Source organism: Cimex lectularius, unplaced genomic scaffold (assembly GCF_000648675.2).
Source record: "Cimex lectularius strain Harlan isolate CLEC.00 unplaced genomic scaffold, Clec_2.1 scaffold16, whole genome shotgun sequence".
NCBI lineage: Eukaryota > Metazoa > Arthropoda > Insecta > Hemiptera > Cimicidae > Cimex > Cimex lectularius.
Window position 1 is genome coordinate 404874 of NW_019392679.1, and position 18727 is coordinate 423600.

The 18727-nt window shown below is 34.8% G+C and overlaps 2 protein-coding genes across 4 annotated transcripts; one reads left to right on the top strand and one right to left on the bottom strand.

Moving 5' to 3' along the window:
• Window positions 1-2243: 2243 nt before the first annotated feature.
• On the top strand, window positions 2244-10165 carry LOC106661519 (transient-receptor-potential-like protein). Of its 2 annotated transcripts, XM_014384981.2 has the most exons (18): window positions 2244-2322; window positions 2677-2743; window positions 3698-3822; window positions 3888-4125; window positions 4434-4576; window positions 4638-4839; window positions 5220-5390; window positions 5460-5694; window positions 5761-5925; window positions 5980-6235; window positions 6317-6450; window positions 6518-6641; window positions 8109-8304; window positions 8364-8537; window positions 8593-8818; window positions 8878-9094; window positions 9155-9357; window positions 9428-10165. In XM_014384981.2, the coding sequence occupies exons 2-18, from the start codon at window positions 2717-2719 to the stop codon at window positions 10012-10014; spliced, it is 3423 nt and encodes a 1140-aa protein (XP_014240467.1). In that variant the 5' UTR covers window positions 2244-2322; window positions 2677-2716; the 3' UTR covers window positions 10015-10165. The 2 variants fall into 2 exon arrangements, with proteins under 2 accessions (XP_014240467.1, XP_014240468.1); XM_014384982.2 differs by lacking the exons at window positions 2244-2322; window positions 2677-2743; window positions 3698-3822 and having other exon boundaries at window positions 4058-4114.
• LOC106661520 (double-strand break repair protein MRE11) lies at window positions 4213-16997 on the bottom strand. 2 transcript variants are annotated; one of them, XM_014384984.2, is made up of 10 exons: window positions 16647-16997; window positions 16430-16592; window positions 13870-14009; window positions 13410-13811; window positions 12183-12646; window positions 11841-12019; window positions 11654-11783; window positions 11126-11368; window positions 10748-10881; window positions 4213-4341 (listed from the first exon to the last, which is right to left on the bottom strand). In XM_014384984.2, the coding sequence occupies exons 1-9, from the start codon at window positions 16729-16731 to the stop codon at window positions 10753-10755; spliced, it is 1935 nt and encodes a 644-aa protein (XP_014240470.1). In that variant the 5' UTR covers window positions 16732-16997; the 3' UTR covers window positions 4213-4341; window positions 10748-10752. The 2 variants fall into 2 exon arrangements, with proteins under 2 accessions (XP_014240470.1, XP_014240469.1); XM_014384983.2 differs by lacking the exon at window positions 4213-4341 and having other exon boundaries at window positions 10696-10881.
• Between the last annotated feature and the right edge of the window lie 1730 nt (window positions 16998-18727).

Genomic DNA, 18727 nt, shown 5'->3' on the forward strand with positions numbered 1-18727 from the left:
TCATTCAAACATTAGCAGGCAAACATTCAATGGTATAACAATTTGGCAAAAGGCCTAAATCTCATTATAAATTCCAATAAATTTGAGAAAGCTGAAAAGTGCTCTTCGACAGAAACACTGGGGACCCAGTAACTCCTGTAAATCACTCGAAATATTATTATTACTATAATCCATTAAAAAGCCATGGGCTCTGCTGGGATTTAAATATAAAGAAGCAGCGTACAAGAGCTTTTGTTCTACTGGATGGGTAAACTTGTATGTTAGAGCTACCCTTGAAAATATATATTAGTGGATCCAATTCCCACTGTCGCCCTTGGCCTTTTTTACGTTCCTCTTCACCCAAAAACTTAATACAAAAATACAATTTATTGCACTCTAGCTAAAAAATCAGTCCATAAAAAATCACAATTTGAATGTATATTCAACATTTATTCTTTAAATGTGCAAGTATGAAGTTTCAAATCTTCTTCAAGTTCTGGGTATGGTTACGCCAAAAAATCATATTTATTTAATAGTATAAATATATTAATTATTTGGTTATGTTTTTGCCTTTAAATTGTCTGGGAGATTTTTACAATATTGTATTTCATTTAAAATATGAAGTTAGATTAGAGAAGAAATCGGTGTCTTTATGATCTGTGCACCACAACCAGTATTGGTCTATTGTGCATCTCCATTGTTGTCTAGAGCTCGTCATTAAGTTTCCAGCTTTTTACTAGATCCCAAAGTTTTTTCAAGGACTCCCATGTGTATCCTTCATGCCTGGGCCTTTCCTCTTCCAGGAGTAAGATCTCAGCCTACATAAGCCTTCACACCAACAGAGGACATGTTCCATTGTCTGTTTTCTTCCTGGCAATATCTGCACAGACTTGTTTTTGCCTCTCTAAGTCTAAACATATACCTTTGAGTCAGCAGTGTCCAGTTAGCAGTCCCACTATTACAGTCCTAACATGTCCTAGATTTAGTAGTTCTGCCGTTAGTTTCTTCAATGGTCCTTTGATGAACTTTTTCGCATGCTTCTGTCCTAGGCTGCATTCCCATTGAACGGAGGAATTATTTTTAATCCATGTCTGATGGATCCATGTTTTTGGCAATTTTCCACAAAAGGGTTCAGGGCCAATAGATGGCCTCATCGAACTTTCCTTGGCCAATTTATCAGCCTCTATGTTGTCCCTATGCCCAGACAAAAGTAATTTTTTTGTTTTCTTCAATTCTCGGCAGACCCCTAATGCAATCCAAAAAGTCTTTTGACTGCAACAATTACCCTCACTGCTGCTTCGCTGCCTGAATAAATGGTTATTCTTCTGTTAATGATACCTAGCATTTTAATTAATTTAATCTCCTTGGCAAAGTGTCCAATAGCCATAGTTGTGCTTAAAAAACAGTGACATGCCCAAGGCTTATATGAATTTTCGACCTTGGTTTATTTCCATAAATACCAGCTTTTGTACCATGCTCGGTTTTGGAGCAATCTGTATACCAGATATATGGCATTAACTGGGATCCCTTTCTCCAAGCCCAATCTATCAGATGATATGCAAGGTTATTTCGTCTTTATGTAATCAAGATTTTAAAGGCTAAATCCAAATTTTCATTTTATTTTTCAACTCGGACAATGGACTAATTTTTAACTTGAAAATGTAAATTTCTGGAGCCTAAAAATCGTTGGGTTTTGTGTTTGTATGTTGTCTTCTTATTCTTTTAATAGGAATTTTACGACCAGAGTTAACAACAAAAGGCTAACAAATTAAAAAAAAAAAAAAGAGATAATCTGTGAGGTGTGTGGAAAAAACAGAAGTTAAAAATTCATGTGCAGGGACCAATAAGGATCACTAGATGTTTGTCAGTTCATAAATAAAATACATAACTATTAATGTAAATGTCTGAATTGTTTCCTAAGCTGACAAATAAAATTTAAATTGTCAAAAGGCACAGGGTAAAGTTTTACACAAGAGCAAGGAATGGTTTAAAAAAAATTAAAAAAGATCATTTCTTGTATTTGTATTACATGTATTTACATAAAAGTGAAAAGAAGAAAAAAAAGGGGAAAAGACTTCTTTTCTCTTGTAAAATATTGAATAAAAGTATGCCTAAATGAAATGTTAAAACAGTACCAAGTGAGAATTTAAGAGAATCGGTTTAAGCCACTTAAAGAAATCAATAGCAGCCTGCAATTTTTTAATTTAATAATGAGGGTTTTAATATAAGTAGATTTAACCCAATTTGTCGCCAGTAAAACTTGTGGGTTGTTGGCACTGAAAGTTTAGCTTCGCTTTATATCATTCGGTTCAGCGGGCTTTCAATTTCAAGCATATTCTAATGGTAATTGTTCTCTTCATCATTTTGTAATGTACAATAACAATCCTAATCTTACTAATTTGTACTTTTTTTCTTGAGGTTTCATTGTTTATTAGCATCCAGTTTTTGGATCCAGTTTGCTATAGAAATAGTTTGTGGTTCTTCAAATAATAATATAAATGCTAAAATTAATTATTATTGGTCTGATACTTTTGACCAAATCCAAATAATTGCAGATTCATAAAAATGGCACTTTTTACTTTTTTTATTATTATCCAAGCAGAATCTTTCAACAGACAATTATTTAAAATATTTTATAGTATAATTGCAATTATATTTTAACAAATATTTATTAAATACTAAAATAATTATTTTCAGGTAAAAATTACATACAGGGAGTGTAAAAGTGGAATAGAAAATGAGCAACCCATCTAAAAAAGACGAGGTAAATTATTAGTGTTGAATATAATGTTTCCAACTTCTACAATTTTTATACAGAAATATTTTTATTTTAATTAAAGAATTGTTTAATAAATAACAACAAAAAAATGTGGTAAAAATCATAATATATGCTGAACTAAGTTCCAAGAACTTAGATCGAGTATGTTGGTTTTTGCCTCGATTTCAGAGACTGGTCTAAAGTGGTGAGGATGTGGTATGCACCATGTATTGCGAGGGTGACGCCTTCATGGTCTCTCTTGATACATAGTGGAATTGTAGGCAATCTGGCCCGTGCCTGAGGTGATTTGAGGCGATGGTGGCTTCACTTACCTGGCCTGCACAGACTCCCTCAGGCAGTTACTGGCCATGACAATTTGTCCGTAGACCCTCTCATTGTGCTCTTTACCATAATCTGGAGCATCTCGTCAAAATGGTGGTTATTGTCCAGACACATAGGTCTAGAAGGTAATGAAAAGGTGACAAAACGGCAAATGCCAGAATGTCCCAACCTCCAATCCCACAATCCAGCCACATGATGCTAAAAATACAATAAAAATATGATTAAAAGAAGACTGGATTGGCAGAGAAGCTTTCAAGAGCACTGTTGATAGGTGGCTTTTGAAGGATCTGATTCAAAGAAGTTATCCTCACCCGATTAAGGGTAAACCATGTGAGATTGACACACAGGCACTTATTTTGTCCTGTTTCTAGTATGTATGAAAACATTTGGGGACCACGGAGGCCGAGTGGTTAGGGGGTCTGACTTGTGTTTGTCATAATAGGGATTCTGGGTTTGAATCCCAGCACATTCCATGATTTTTTAATTGAGAATTATTCCTTTGAAGAAGTATTGCTTATTGCTTTGACCCCTCATCCATGTCACCCAACGGGTTGTTGGAAGTTATTCCCTCCTGTAAGACAGGATTTACTTTACTATGAAAACCTTTGAAATTTTCAGGTGACGGTCAATGTCGAAACCTCCGCTCCAAAAATGGTTATGCCAAATCTTCCAAAACCGCTGACGCTCGAGGAAAAGAAGTATCTACTTGCTGTAGAAAGGGGGGATTTGGCAAATGTGCGAAGGTACTTTTTTTTTTTTTAATTATACAAATCCTGACACTGCTAAAGCCAAATTTCAACTCGGACAGGATTCTTCAGAAAGCGCACAAGCGTAAACACATAAACATCAACTGCCTAGACCCTCTGGGAAGGGGGGCTCTTTCTTTGGCCATCGATGGAGAAAACCTAGAAATGGTGGAACTCCTTGTAGTCCTAGGTGTCGATACGAAAGACAGCCTTCTTCAAGCTATCAATGTCGGTTTTGTTGAAGCAGTTGAGCTTTTACTCGAACACGAAGAACTGATCCACAAGGAAGGTGAAGCATACGTATGTTCCAAGTTTTTTTTAATAAATATATTTCAATAATTTAGTAGATAAAGATAAAGCAAAAAAAAAAAAGGCAAAATTAATGGCTTATTGGTGAGAAATTATTTTGGAAGACTGCAGTAGTCGGTAGTAGGTGAGACTCGGCTCATAGACCCTGTGGTCGTGGGTTCGATTCTCACTGTTGATCCCGGAATTTTCTTTCATGCTCCCCTACCCCTGAAAAATACATCAATCAACATCGTTCAATTCTCTGGCTAATATGGGAAAACATGGGGCTAATATGTTGATGTAATTTAAGCATTTTTCAGAGCTGGGAAAAAGTTGATACAACTACAGCACTTTTTACACCTGACATTACGCCATTAATGCTCGCAGCTCATAAAAATAACTACGAGATACTGAAGATCTTGTTAGACCGAGGCGCTACGCTTCCAATGCCTCATGATACCAAGTGGGCTAGTGCGTTTAAACATTTTACAAGGCTTATCTCAATATGCAAAATTTCTACTCAGGTGTGGCTGTGAACTGTGCATAAAGAAGTCCGAAGAGGATTATCTGAGTTATTCAATGACACGGTTAAACGAGTATAGAGCTCTGGCAAGCCCATCACTTATTGCCCTATCGTCAAGCGACCCGATTTTAACAGCTTTTCAACTTTCATGGGATTTGAGAAACCTGGCTTTTACAGAACAGGAAAGCAAATCTGAATACATGGTAATTTGTAAATAACTCTGACAAAATTCACTTATTTTAATACAGTAATGTACAAATAAATAGAAAATATTTTTTCTTTAACAGTAAGGTAAAAATTAGCACATTTTTAATTTATACTTTAATAATTAGACAAAGTAAATAATCAGATTGAGGTATTAAATAAATTTAAATCTCTTTAATTACATACATTTTGATGAAAGAAATTAAAGTTATATACATAAATCAATGAAAATTTTGTGAAATATTAGTCAGAAAATTTCAATATTTGATTATTGCTACTGTCATTTGTCTTTATTTCTTGTAGTACAAATAGGAATCATCATCATCATATCATTTATGTTGGATTAAATAATGCAAAACAGTACTTTAATTTATGTTAGGAATTAAGAAAACAATGCCAGCAAGTGGCTGTTAGTCTTTTAGATCAGATACGAAGTTCACACGAGCTTGCTATTCTTCTCAACCACGACCCTGATAGCCCTCCATACGAAGAAGGTGAACACATGACACTGGCGAGACTCGAATTGGCAATATTTTACAAGCAAAAGAAGGTCTTTTTGAATATTTGGCGTATGTCACCAAAAACTGTAATCTAACTGTTTGAAATATTCTGGTATTAGTTTGTTTCCCATCCGACTATTCAACAACTCCTGGCATCGATTTGGTACGAAGGCCTGCCAGGATTCAGGAGGAAATCATTAGTGGATAAATTGCTCACTATATCAAAAATAGCTCTTCTTTTTCCCGCTTATTGTATTATGTACATAATAGCTCCGAACACAACTACAGGAAAGTTAATGAGAAAACCGTTTATGAAATTTTTGATTCATGCCTCGTCTTATTTATTTTTTCTATGTAAGAAGCAAATTTATTTTTTTAAACCCTGAAAAAATTATATCTATAAGTTATTCAACATTTCAGTGTTACTCATTTTGGTATCCCAAAGAGCTGAGTTAACTGTTGAATCATACCTGGTTGAATTTTTTGGGTCAGAGCAGCAGAAACTTCTGTATGAAGAAAAACAATCTATTCAAAGAGGAAAAGGCCCAATGATTCTAGAAGTCGTCGTGTTTATCTATGTCCTAGGTATTTTTTTTTTTTTTAACTACTTTAAGCAAAAAATTAATTTACTATTATAAGGGTTCATTTGGGAGGAGACGGCAGAAATCGTATCAGAAGGAATAAACAAATATTTGAGAAATATGTGGAATTTCATAGATTTTTCTCGAAATGCGCTTTATATCGCTGTATTTCTATTGAGATGTTTAGCCTATTTCCAACAATATAAGCAAACTACTGAAGACCCATCTACAGCCTATATTCCAAGAGAACAATGGGATGCCTTTGACCCTCAGCTTATAGCAGAAGGCCTGTTTGCTGCCGCCAATATCTTCAGGTGTGAATTTAAAAAAAAAAAGAAAAAAGAAAAATAACAAAGTCATAATAATCAATTTAAAATTTTAAAAATTGTATGCAGTGCACTCAAATTGGTCCACATGTTTTCCATCAACCCGCACCTCGGACCACTGCAAATTTCTCTGGGAAGAATGGTGATAGATATTGTGAAGTTTTTCTTCATTTATAGCCTCGTACTGTTTGCATTCGCCTGCGGTAAGTTTTTTAACAATAAATAGTACAAAGATATAATATAATATATAAAATAAATTAACCTGTCTAGGTCTGAATCAACTTTTGTGGTATTTTGCTGAGCTTGAGAGGAGAAAGTGTTATTCTTTACCAGGTGGGTTGCCTGACTGGGACACAAAAGGTGATTCTTGCAGCAAGTGGAGAAATTTCGGAAAGTATGTTTTATATTGCTATTATGGATAATTTATGCCTTTAAATCAAAGTACCCTATATTTCAGAATATTAATAAGATTTTGTGGATGTTCTTTCATTTTTTGGATAGTTCAATTCAAATCCTCCCAATTTCTACAACTCATTGTACAATATAATGTTATTGGGTTGTCCGGAAAATAATGCAGGATTTTGGTATTAAACAAAAAAAAAGAAACTAGTTACTTTAAAGCAATGTTCTTTAATCAAAATAATTTCCCATACTCTCAATACATTTCTCCCAACGTGTTGGTAACTTATTAATTCCGTCTGAGTAGAATTCAGAATTTTTAGAATTGATAAAGTCAATAAATGCATTTTCCAGTTCCGTTTGATTTTTGAATATTATGTGTTGTAAGTAGTGGTCCAGGTGTCTAAAAAAATGGTAGTCAGTAGGCGAGAGGTCCGGAGAGTAGGGTGGGTGAGGCAAAGTTTCATAGCCAAGCTCCAATAATTTTTGTGACGTTACACGTGACACATGTGGTCGAGCGTTGTCATGCAACAAAATGGGCCCTTTCCGATTGACCAAAGAGGGCTTCATTACTGCCAATTTCTGATGCATGGTATTAATTTGGTTACAGTATGATTCAGCATTGATGGTTTCGCCAGGATTTAAGAAGCTGTAGTGTATTAAACCAAATGAAGCCCACCATACCGTAACCATTACCTTTTTTTGATGAGTTGGGGGCTTTGGAAAATGTATTGGAGCTTCTCCTTTGTCGAGCCACTGTCCAGAACGTCTAGTGTTATCGTAGAGAATCCACTTTTCGTCACATGTAACAATTCTGGCCAGAAATGGGTCATTTTTGTTTCGACAAAGAAGTGATGCACAAACATCAAAGCGCTGATTTTTTTGGCGATCGTTTAATGAGTGTGGAACCCAATTTTCGAGTTTTTTCACTTTTCCAATCGCCTTGAGGTGGTCAGCGACGGTCGTTTTACTGACTTTGAGTTGCTCTGCAAGTTCTCGAACAGTTGTTTTGGGGTTTTCTTCCACCACTGATCGCAGAACATCATCATTAAGAGAGGAAGGCCTTCCACGACCTTCTTCATCTTCAAGGCTGAAATCTCCCTCCCGAAATTTTTTAAACCACCTTTGCACAGTGCACTCATTAACACAACCCTCGCCCCAGACTTGGTTAATGTTTCTAGCCGTTTGGGCTCCGCTTCGGCCGAGTTTAAACTCGTAAAAGAAAATCGTACGAAATTCTCGCTTTGACATTATAAGGATGACTGAATTATTTCCAAGTAGCGGAATGCTACAGAGGTAAACAAACAATATCATTTGGAAGAGGATTAATAAGTGTTGACATTCATACAAATGAGTAATCCTGTAAACGTAAACAGAATATTTTATATAGATTTTTTTTAATGAAAACTTAAAATCCTGCATTATTTTCCGGACAACCCAATAAATAAATTATGATTTCTAGCTTATTTGAGTCGACGCAATCTTTATTTTGGGCGAGTTTTGGTGGAGTCGGCACTGACACATTTCAACTGACAGGAATCAAAACTTACACCAGGTTTTGGGGTTTGCTTATGTTTGGTACTTATTCCGTCATCAATGTGATAGTATTGCTCAACCTCCTTATTGCCATGATGTCCAATTCATACGCCATAATCGATGTTTGTAAATGATATTTCTATACAAATATATTTGTATATTAAATAAATACATTTTTCAGGAACACTCTGACACAGAATGGAAGTTCGCCAGGACCAAACTTTGGTTGAGCTATTTTGAAGAGTCTGCTACTTTGCCGCCACCTTTCAATATATTTCCCACGCCGAAGCTCCTGATGAAAATGTTTGGGCTTCGGGAAAAAGATAAAATGAGAAAGAGAAGAATGTCCTCAAGGGTAAACCACTCTCTAGTGTTCTTCATTCAATCCTCTTCTTAATTGCTGCTTTTAGAGAAAGGAAAAACAAGAAAAAGAACGTGATTATAGATATTCTGCTGTCATGAGATCTTTAGTTTGGCGCTATGTGTCAGCAATGCAAAGGCAAGCGGATGATAATCCTGTCACAGAAGACGATGTAAATGAAATTAAAGGAGAGATAACGACAATGAGATATGAACTGTTAGAAGTTCTACAGCGTAATGGATTAGATGTATCTAGCGCCGATATTAAAAACAAAAGTACTTTAACACAAAAAAAATGTTTATTATTTTCTAATTTTTTTTTTAATATATTCTAGCTGCTGTAACGGGTAAGAAAATGAAAGTCTGGGAAAGAAGGTTGATGAAAGATTTCCATCTTGCCCCGGTGGCATCCGAGGAAGAAATGGATCTTTTATTAACCGAACCACCTCCAGATGAAGATAAATTATCCAAATTTAGGAGAATAGCAAAACTTGCTGTGCTTTCATCGGCTCAACAGAAATGGGGACAAGTTATAAGGAATGCTTGTGAAGTGTAAGTTATATTCCATACTTTGTTGATATGCCAATTAAAATTTGTTTCTTTTTATAAAAGGTCTCAGATTGGACGTTGCAATAGCAGAGAGGCGTTAAAAAATCAACAGTGTCTTCAAAAGGCTATGCAAGAAGCAAAGAAATTAGTTACGAGTAATACAAAAACTTCTCCTGTCAAAGTGGCCCTGCCGGAAACAACCGGCTCTTCAATAATAGAACTAATAAATGACATTACTAAAGAAGGAAGTGGCTCGAGTAAAGAAGGCAAGAGAAAACACATATTTAAAATTTTCATTTTTCATTATTACTTTTTTTCTCTTTCTCTCTCTTGAAGGTGGTTCAAATTTTGAAAACACTGCCCAAATTACCTCTACAAACTTAACTACAGTTTATGAAAATGAAACTCAAATAGAAGACAAGTCCCTAGGTGGATCAGATGAAGAGAAATTGAGCACTAGTCAAGTAGAGTCAACAATTGAAGCTTCCCCTACACCAATCCATACTGAGTCGAGTGATCCAAATCAAGAGATAATACTCAAAGAAGACATTATTACAATCACACAAACCATTGCAGACCCAAATGCAACATCAGAAGATGGCCAGGACTTAACAAACATTATGGATGTAAAAACTAAAGAGGAACTGCCAGATCAACCAGAACCAAGTACGTCAGATTGTAAAAGTTTGGAGCCTAAGCAAAAAGATACAATTGCCGAAGAAGGCACACAAATGTTAGATTTGAAACAGAAAGAAAAAGAAGTTTTCATTCCCTTGGACTCGACAAATAGTACTAATCTCCAGACACAGTCCACATCAAGCATGGAAGCCTTAATTCTGCCGGAATCGCCATTGTCCAAGAGCCCTTACAAATTACGTGAAGTTAAACAAGTTCATCGCCAACAAAAGGAGGGGTGGTTGTAAATGAAAATACTAATAATTAATTTTTATTCGAGGTAATAAAAAAACCTTCGTAAATTTGGAAAGACTGCTCAAAAGATCTGAAGAAAAAATGTACTGTTAAATATTAGTTATAAAAGGGAAGAAAACTGACAAAATATTAAGTTTTTGAGTCCTAAGACATGAATAAAATTGATTTTATGACAACTTTAATTTCACAGTATAAAGAAATTTAATATATAATTAAGCAAAATAATATTTATTTATTATGTTATTATATGTATGTACGGTCAATAATAGCTTCAGTATTTAATTTATTACCGATAATTATTGTACTTTAGTCGTTTCTGATCTATCATCAATGTTTAGTGTATGTCAGATGTTTCATATTTTGCCATATTCGGTAGTATGTTTCTGTGTTGAAATGACGATTGATGATTGAGAACAAAACAATGAAACCAGGCCAAAATGCTCACAAAAAGCCAAATTACTTGTTTTATCTACCCGCATACCTCAAGCATTAATCTCAAAATTAATTATTATGTTGTATTGTCATTACTATACCTTTGATAAATATATTGAATTAAAATTTTTGTTTTTTTGAACTTTCAAGGTCCTGAACACAGAATAACAAAAAAAGGGTTAACACTGGACAAGGATATTAAATTTAGAAAAAAAATGGTTATAAAATTAATTACACTCACACAGCCTTAACAAACAATTTAATAATAATATGAAAATAACAAAACAACTTAACTAGATTCATTCGTCACTGTAGTTAAGCCTTGCTTTCTTCCTTGGACTCTGCCTCGCGAATGCATTTTCTTCTTCATCACTGTCTTGTCGTGATCCAAATGATGACGATTTGACCAAAGATTTGCTAAGAAAATCCTGTAATAAATCATTCAATTAAAGCAGTGAAGTAGAAGATATGTACTGAACTAAATAATAAATAAGTTTCCCAAATACACTATTTTTTTTCTAACAAGAAAATTAGTCGAATACTGATGAAAATATATATATATATATATATATATATTTAAATATAGATTAACAAAAAGTTAAATTAAAAATTTAAAAAACACTCATAGTATTAGTAATTAAATTTTATAACGATGATATAAGCCTGACTTACACTAATTGTTCGATTACTTGTGGTATTAGCGTTTGCTTTTGACCCCCTAGTTCCTCTGGTGCTTTTTGATGGTGCCCTTCCTCGTCCTCGCCCTCTGCCACGAGCTGCTGGAACTTCTTTTTGAACAGAAGGTGGCCCGAAATCATCATCAGACGACATGTCGTGATCCATACTGCTACCCATAGTCGTTGATCCTAACGTGCTACTGATTGCTGTCCTATCACTCTCCAGCAATTTCCTTATCTAAAACAAGTGCTAAGTTAAGGAAACATAGAAAATTAAATTTCTATTTAACATACATGTTTAGAGGTCACAACTGACCATATTAATTATTTTAATTAATTGTTCATTTTATATAAAGTTTTGGTTGAGATGAAAAGTAATCATGATAACTCAAGTGGTTGGTGTATTGAGCCTAAAGTCATGGGTACGAATCCCATTTGTGAGACTAGCTTTTTCTTCTCAACCAAGATCTTAGATAAAAATAATAATTAATTGAAGTAGAAAATTATGTTATTTCTATTATACCTCTTCGAGTTCATCAATAGGCTTGGCATTGTGTACACTTTGATATTCTTTAAGTGCTTCATTAATCTGATCCTTAGCTGGCGCTGTTGAGCTTTCTTTGAGGTGTTTGATGACTTTGTTCATCTGATATCTTAAAAACAGAAAATCTTACAGAATAAAGCATTTGACTTGTGATGTAATTTATTACTTTGCTAAGTCTTGTATAGCCTCCTTGTCATCCTTTTCAACAAAACGCTTTACAGCCTCTGCCATCCCCTTTACAGATAAGACTTCTAAATGTTTTACATTTTCTGTTTTATCATCTTGATCGTTTTCATTTCCAAAGAAAAAATGTTCAATCAGACTTTGAACTGTGAGGTTATTTTGCTGGAAAACAATTCAATATGACAATATACAGTTGTTATTATATATTCCAAACCATAATAAAAAATTAATTTGCAGAAAAATTCCATGCTTTCTTAAGTTTGCAAAAGTTAATTAGACAAATGGAATGGAATTTATCAAGTGATCAGGCATAATACCAACATACCTCAGAATCAGGAACGATAGCAGTAAGTTCTTTGTTAGTTTTACGTGATGCTCGTGTAATTGGCTGAACTTTTTTAAGTATAACTACGTCAGCTGGATTTGCAACGTAGTCTGAAAACAACTGTGAACACCTTATCTGATTAAACACTTGGTTTTCATTTTCATACTCGATCCTAAGCCGAATAAGTGGTAGTATGGGTTGTTTCGGGTGGCCTGTTACTTGTTCATGTGCCTGAAGAAGTAGTTTGGATTTTATATATTTTTCAGCGTACGACTGAAGTTTTTTCGCATCCCACTTCACATCGTCAGTTTTCCAATCATCGACACTTGCAGTGTCGAATACAAATGGACGCACTGTCTGCAATTTAACTGGTTCGATTTTAAACTCTTTCTCTTTTATTGTAAGGAAACCAATCTTCTTTTCAACCGCCTCAGCTGCACATAATGATGTTGCAACTGGACTTCCTAAAACATACGAAATCTTGTATTTCATACGGTTATAAGGTCTTATATCGTAATATAAGTTAGAGTAAACTAATTAAAGTAAATCATATTTAATACAAGGCAATAGTTTTAAAGATAGGATGATACAATGGAATAGGCTCACTATAAATTGGGGATGTCAACTGGTTGGGCTTTTGTGCTTCTATGACAATGGAACCAGGAATTAACTGACCCATGAAAAAATGGTGTTGACCTCCACCTTTATTTTGACAATCAGTATAAAAAGGGAAGGATTAGAAGGGCAAACCAAAAATTGACTGACGAGGTCAATTGAGACCAGGGAGGTTTGAGGGAAAACACAGAGGAAAGGTAGAAGATTCAACGAGTAACTCGAGTCAGAATTGAGACACAAAAGAGTCATGGGCAGAAAAGAGTCAAATAAAGTCGACTATCAAGGAGAGTTGAGTGAAGACAGAAAAAAAAGTAAAAGATTTGTGTGGTGACTTGAGACAGTCAAGACATGAAGGAGGTAGTGAAGGGCAGAGATGAGTTGAACAGAATCAACTAATGAGAAGTGATGAGACCAGGGGGTCATGTAAAAGACAGAGGCAGAAAGGTATTAGCTGAGATACGAAGGAGTTGTGGGTAGAGATGAGTCAAATAAAATCCTGAAGCAAATAAGATTCAACTGATGATGATCGTTGAGATCAGGGTGACACGGACCAAAGCACAAGGAGGGAGTCAAAACCAGCCAAGTATATTTTTATAGTTATAAGATAATTACCAGGTTGGGTTACATAGAACTGTTGAGTGTCGTTCCACTCGGGTTCAATCCTACATTCATGCTCATGACCCCAGATGACAAGATCGAAAAAATCAGGTATCATACTTTCATGTATGACATTTGTTGATGACATCTGCCTGTTGACCCGGTTCTGATGAAGGAGCAAAATGTTGAACCACGATTCTTTGTTCGGAGGTCTTTCAAACTCGACAAGATTGGTTTTCAGCAGCCGGTTGAGACGTTCGTCTCGTATGTGGCTTAAGCCATAAATAGCTATTTGTGTCTTTCCCTTTCGCAAAAGTATCGGCTTAAGAATTATCTTGGTCAGATCCATCCATTTACCAATGTAGTTCACTAGACCAGATGCACTCAGGATATCCAAGGCACTTGTGCGTCCAAATCCTGAAAACAATTACAATCACGTAATTAAAGATTGAACAAATTAGATTTTTTTAATTACCACAAGGATCATCATGGTTTCCATGTATTGAGTAAACCGGTATGGATATGTTGTAGTTTGGATCCTGGTAATTTACCCTTGGTACAGGGCAATTTTTGAAATTTTCATGTTCATCACTTAGAAACTCAACAGAAATGGGCCTGAAAATTACAATTATGTTATTTTTGTGAGACATTAGATTGTTTTTCTTAACCTTCCATTGGGCACTCCAGATCTGACAGGCACAAGCTGTGAAGGTTTGTTACTCCTCCCAGTTTGTCATCAGAACCCGTCCTTTCAAGTATCTTCCTGTGTATAGATACTGCATTGAACCCCCCACTGTGTTTCTATACCTGACATCATGGAAAGTAATAGCAACATTTGCATTCTTTTAAGCTCATTACGCCTGATTATGTTATGTTTTTAAGGTATTTTCTTGTTTATTCCACCTCAATTAAGTCAATTTATGATGTAGTAATATTAGTTTTATGCATGTTTTGAATAAATTTTTATAAAACTTGAGGTGACCTCTCAGGCACAATGTGTCCTAACTAGTCATTGTTCCCATTTTTTTCTTCAGGTTCTCTTCTAAAATGTATCCATGTATAGATAAGGATATGATTTCTCAAACATGAGTCATGTCAATGAAATAAGGCAGTTGGAGGGAGAAGACGAAAGAGACCCTTCTCTTGGAGGAAGAGAGTGACTTTCTGAAGATTAACTTCAAGAATGTCAATTCAGAAACTGAGCAATTCGGCGAGGAGACAGAAAAAGAAACAGAGGAAAACTTTTATATTGGGAAAGATGGAAAGACTAAATGAAAAGTTAGCCTCATCATGAGTCTTAAACAGTTCAAGACACTTATTCATGCATTTGTTTGGACAAACAAAAGAATATTATTGCCTAGCCCCAGTTCAAAAAGTTTTCGATAAATTTGTAAAAAATTGCCAGAAGAGCTATACCTCACTATAGACAAAATGCTTCCAGCACTTTGAGGCAGATGTGTTTCAGCAATATATACCCTCAAAAATGAGCAAATAGGGCATACAATTTTTTGCCTTTGTTGATGCTCAGATGCTTTACACAATCAATTTGGAAATTTATGCTGGGCAACAGCCACCAGGCTCTTTCTGTCTCAACAACAAACAAAATGATGTGAATGGCTGAGCCCATATTTGGCTCTGGCCGAAACGTATCGGTGGATAATTGAAACCATTTGATCTCATTGATGACTTTCATACGTTGGAAATGACAGAAAAAAATAAAAGGCAGCTGTGAACGGACTTTGTGAACGTCAAAGGAAGAAAAGCAAACACCCCATCAGTAGGCCATCAGTCTCTGAACCCCTCTTCAACTTGTTCTGAATAAATTCTTTGTTGACCCAAACAAAGCGAGACCATATGTTTATAATATGAAAACTTTTCTGGCTGTTGAAGGTATAGCTTTAATCAAAAGTTATATCTAAATATTCGAGGTCCTACACTAGTCCTAATTTTTCACCATTCAAATACTTGTGTATTATCTCGTCTAGCTCACCTTTCCTCTTAGAAAACAGAACATTAGACTATGTGAGTTAAAGATGATTTTATTGTGTGGTGATTAGTGACCGTTAATCGATATTTATTTAGAAATCGTGAGATGACCAGACCGCATCTCACGATTTCTAAATAAAGATAATTTTATTATTATTTTTATTTTTTTGCCCAGTCCCCCCAAATTAAGTGAAAGATTGCGAAGCATGTGTAACTGTAATTATGTGTGTCTAAGGCCTTGTACACACTTGCATACAAAGTCGGGCGATTTTGGTATCTAGACAATGTCCATAAACAATTGAGCGAAACAAAATTGCATAACTTTTGACACCCGTCTGACTGACTTGACTTGCTGATGTTGTGCAACATTTTGTAGCATGAATATCATAGTAAACATTTTCTCTGAGTGCTGTGGCATACACTTGGTATAATATTTATACATATCTTCATGAATCCCTTCAGAGATTGTATAATGGCTTCACCACTTCATGGGCAGTCTGTGATACAGCTTGTTTCAATATACTAAAAGCACTATTAGGATGGTGAACGATTCTCCACTGTGTAACACTCCAAGAGTGTTACTGCCAAAATCAGAGAGGGTGGAATAATTCCTCTAAATATATTTTCTTTTTTCATTATTTTTCCGCCTAAAATCTGAAACAATTCTTCCAAATCACTTGGGGTCAGAATGGAGAAGTTTTGAAACCCAAGACGTCTTGCAAATGCAAAGTTGGAAGTAAGTCCCTCTGTAAAAAGTTCACGTTTCCACCAACAGCTCTTCTTTGGCTTCTTTTCACTGTCGCTGATTATCAATGCGCAAGCCGCAATCCCAACAAGGTCAGTCATATTTATCAACTTACGATGATCATGGCATTCAAGAATGTACAAACGACAAAGTTTCTGAACAATGTTATACATTGTCTGCATGTCTGTAGTCAGTCCCTATAACTTTGTATGCAAGTGTGTACAAGGCTTAACACAAGAACAGAGATGGTAAGAAATGACCAAACACCAGCGTACAACGTATATATGCAGCTTTCTAAACATACTTATCTCCCATGCAGTATTGCCGGAGGAGTTCCAGCGACCTTTTGATACAGATTGGTGATGGCTTATTGTCGTGGAACATGTCGCCTGCAAGGAGGATGAAGTCGACATCTTTTTTCACCGAAATATCCAGAATCTCTTCAAACGCGATGAAGCTGTCATCGACTATCGACACATGTTAGTGAAACGTATATTGAAACGTATTAAAGCCCAACTTACATCTTATACCGTCTTTTTCGTGGCAGCCCAAATGAAGATCTGTCGCCAGGGTTATCACGAATAAGTTCTCGTCCTGTTTCGGCATTGTGATGATTTAAGATGATTTTCTATTGCGTTTTACTCCTTTACAGAACCAGAATATAGAGATGCAGAATATCCGCAATCAAATCCGAACTATCGAATTTAAGACTTTATACAACATATTTGTTGTAGACCGAATTGTACATTATTTATTGCCGTTTATTGCGTTTTATTTACTTTATGACTTTTGAATAAGCATCATCGTACAGGTGGGTAAGGAAGGATATGGGAAAACAGAAATGATAGAAACGTAACCTTACAATTGTGGCCTGTAGGAAAAGGTTGAAAAAACCGCCAATTTAATGCCATTGCCTACCAGAATATAATAAATATAATAATAATTAATATCTATAATGTTTATAATAATTTTTTATAATTTTGGCATTTTTTGGTCTAATTTAATCGCTTTTTTGTGCAAAATGGAAGAATAACCGTCAGGATTTTTGTATCACTTATGTATTTTGTTTCTTTGATATGTTTCTGACCTTATTTAACAATATTTAAGAATTTCTTTTATTTTCAAAATGTTTCAATTATATAAGTATTCAATTCGACATTTTTTCTAACAGAAATTAATAATTATACTAAACAGGTATGTGTTTTTAGCCCATATACTGTCTGTTTCTTTTTTTAAATTGATATAAGCTCTTGGTAATTTTTTGTATTTATTGAATTAATTTAACAAAAGGGAAATGCATATAAAATTGAAAATTATCACCAAAAGATGGTATTCAGAGAAATTAAGCATTGTGATGTCATTAATGAACAGTGATAAATAAACAGGGGCCCAGGATGGAGCCTTGAAGGACACCTATATACAGGTGGGACAAGGAAGGCTTGTCTGTACCACACAGTACAGCCTTGGTATCTAAATAAGATTAGGGCCCATATATTAAGCATATTCTGAGCTTCATTACTTGAATTGACAAATTGAAAAACATGTAATATGTGCAACAGTTACCCCTATTGTCGCTTGTTTTTGAAAAAAAAGTCTATTTGTAAGTATGTCAGGTTCGAGTTTGAATCCAGCGGACCTGCATTTACACCTTTATCTTACAGTGATGAGCGCTGGGTCAACACCAAAACCGTTGCGGCCACCGACACCCCATAAAATACTTTATGAAGTCTGATGTAAATGTGTTAAACAATAAGTATACCAACTCATTATGAATTTGGGATCAAGGAAAAAATTATGTAAAAAATCATTATTTGTTCCTCTTATACTGCTACTATATGGTACCTCAAGCTTGATATGTGCAAAATGTAAATTGATGTCATTCTTCTGCAGCACCCTTTATTTATGAAAGAGGTGGCAAAAAATATCTACAATGCTGAGGCCACCAATAAAATTTGAACAGTTATTCTACTAGTTACTATGAATATTAGCACAGGAGTGTAAAGGTGTATAACGTATTATTTAAATATTTAATACATGACTAACACAAATGTTCAGATAAAAGCTTTGGAAATATCATATGATAGTGGTTGTGTGGTGGATGACGTGATGGGCTGCTTTTTAAGTTTTTCCTTGAACTCAAAACCATACAAGTTGGTACATTTTGAATTCAAATTTTTCCAAATTCAGAGTAGACTGAAGTCATTCTTCTCCATTGCCCTTCAAGTGGATCTTGCTGCATTTATTATTTCAAAATTAGACCTACCAATTGCATTTCTTTTGTTAAATAAATATTCAAGTTTTATAAAATGTTGAACAAGTTTCTCTTGAAATTGAGACTAATTTGTATTAAATTGTCATCAAATAATTTTTAAAAAATCATGGCTGCTATAGTAATTTTTAACCTGTGATTTCATGATATAAAATTTCTTTATTTACTAATGTGAGGATAAGATATAACATATTTGATTTAGAACTTGAATAGGCAACAATTTAGACTGTATGCTTCATACATTATACAAATGGTTTTATTTTAAGACGCAATATAAAAACTTAATATAAGTGAACAATAAACAAACAAAAAATGAGTAATTGCTCACATCAG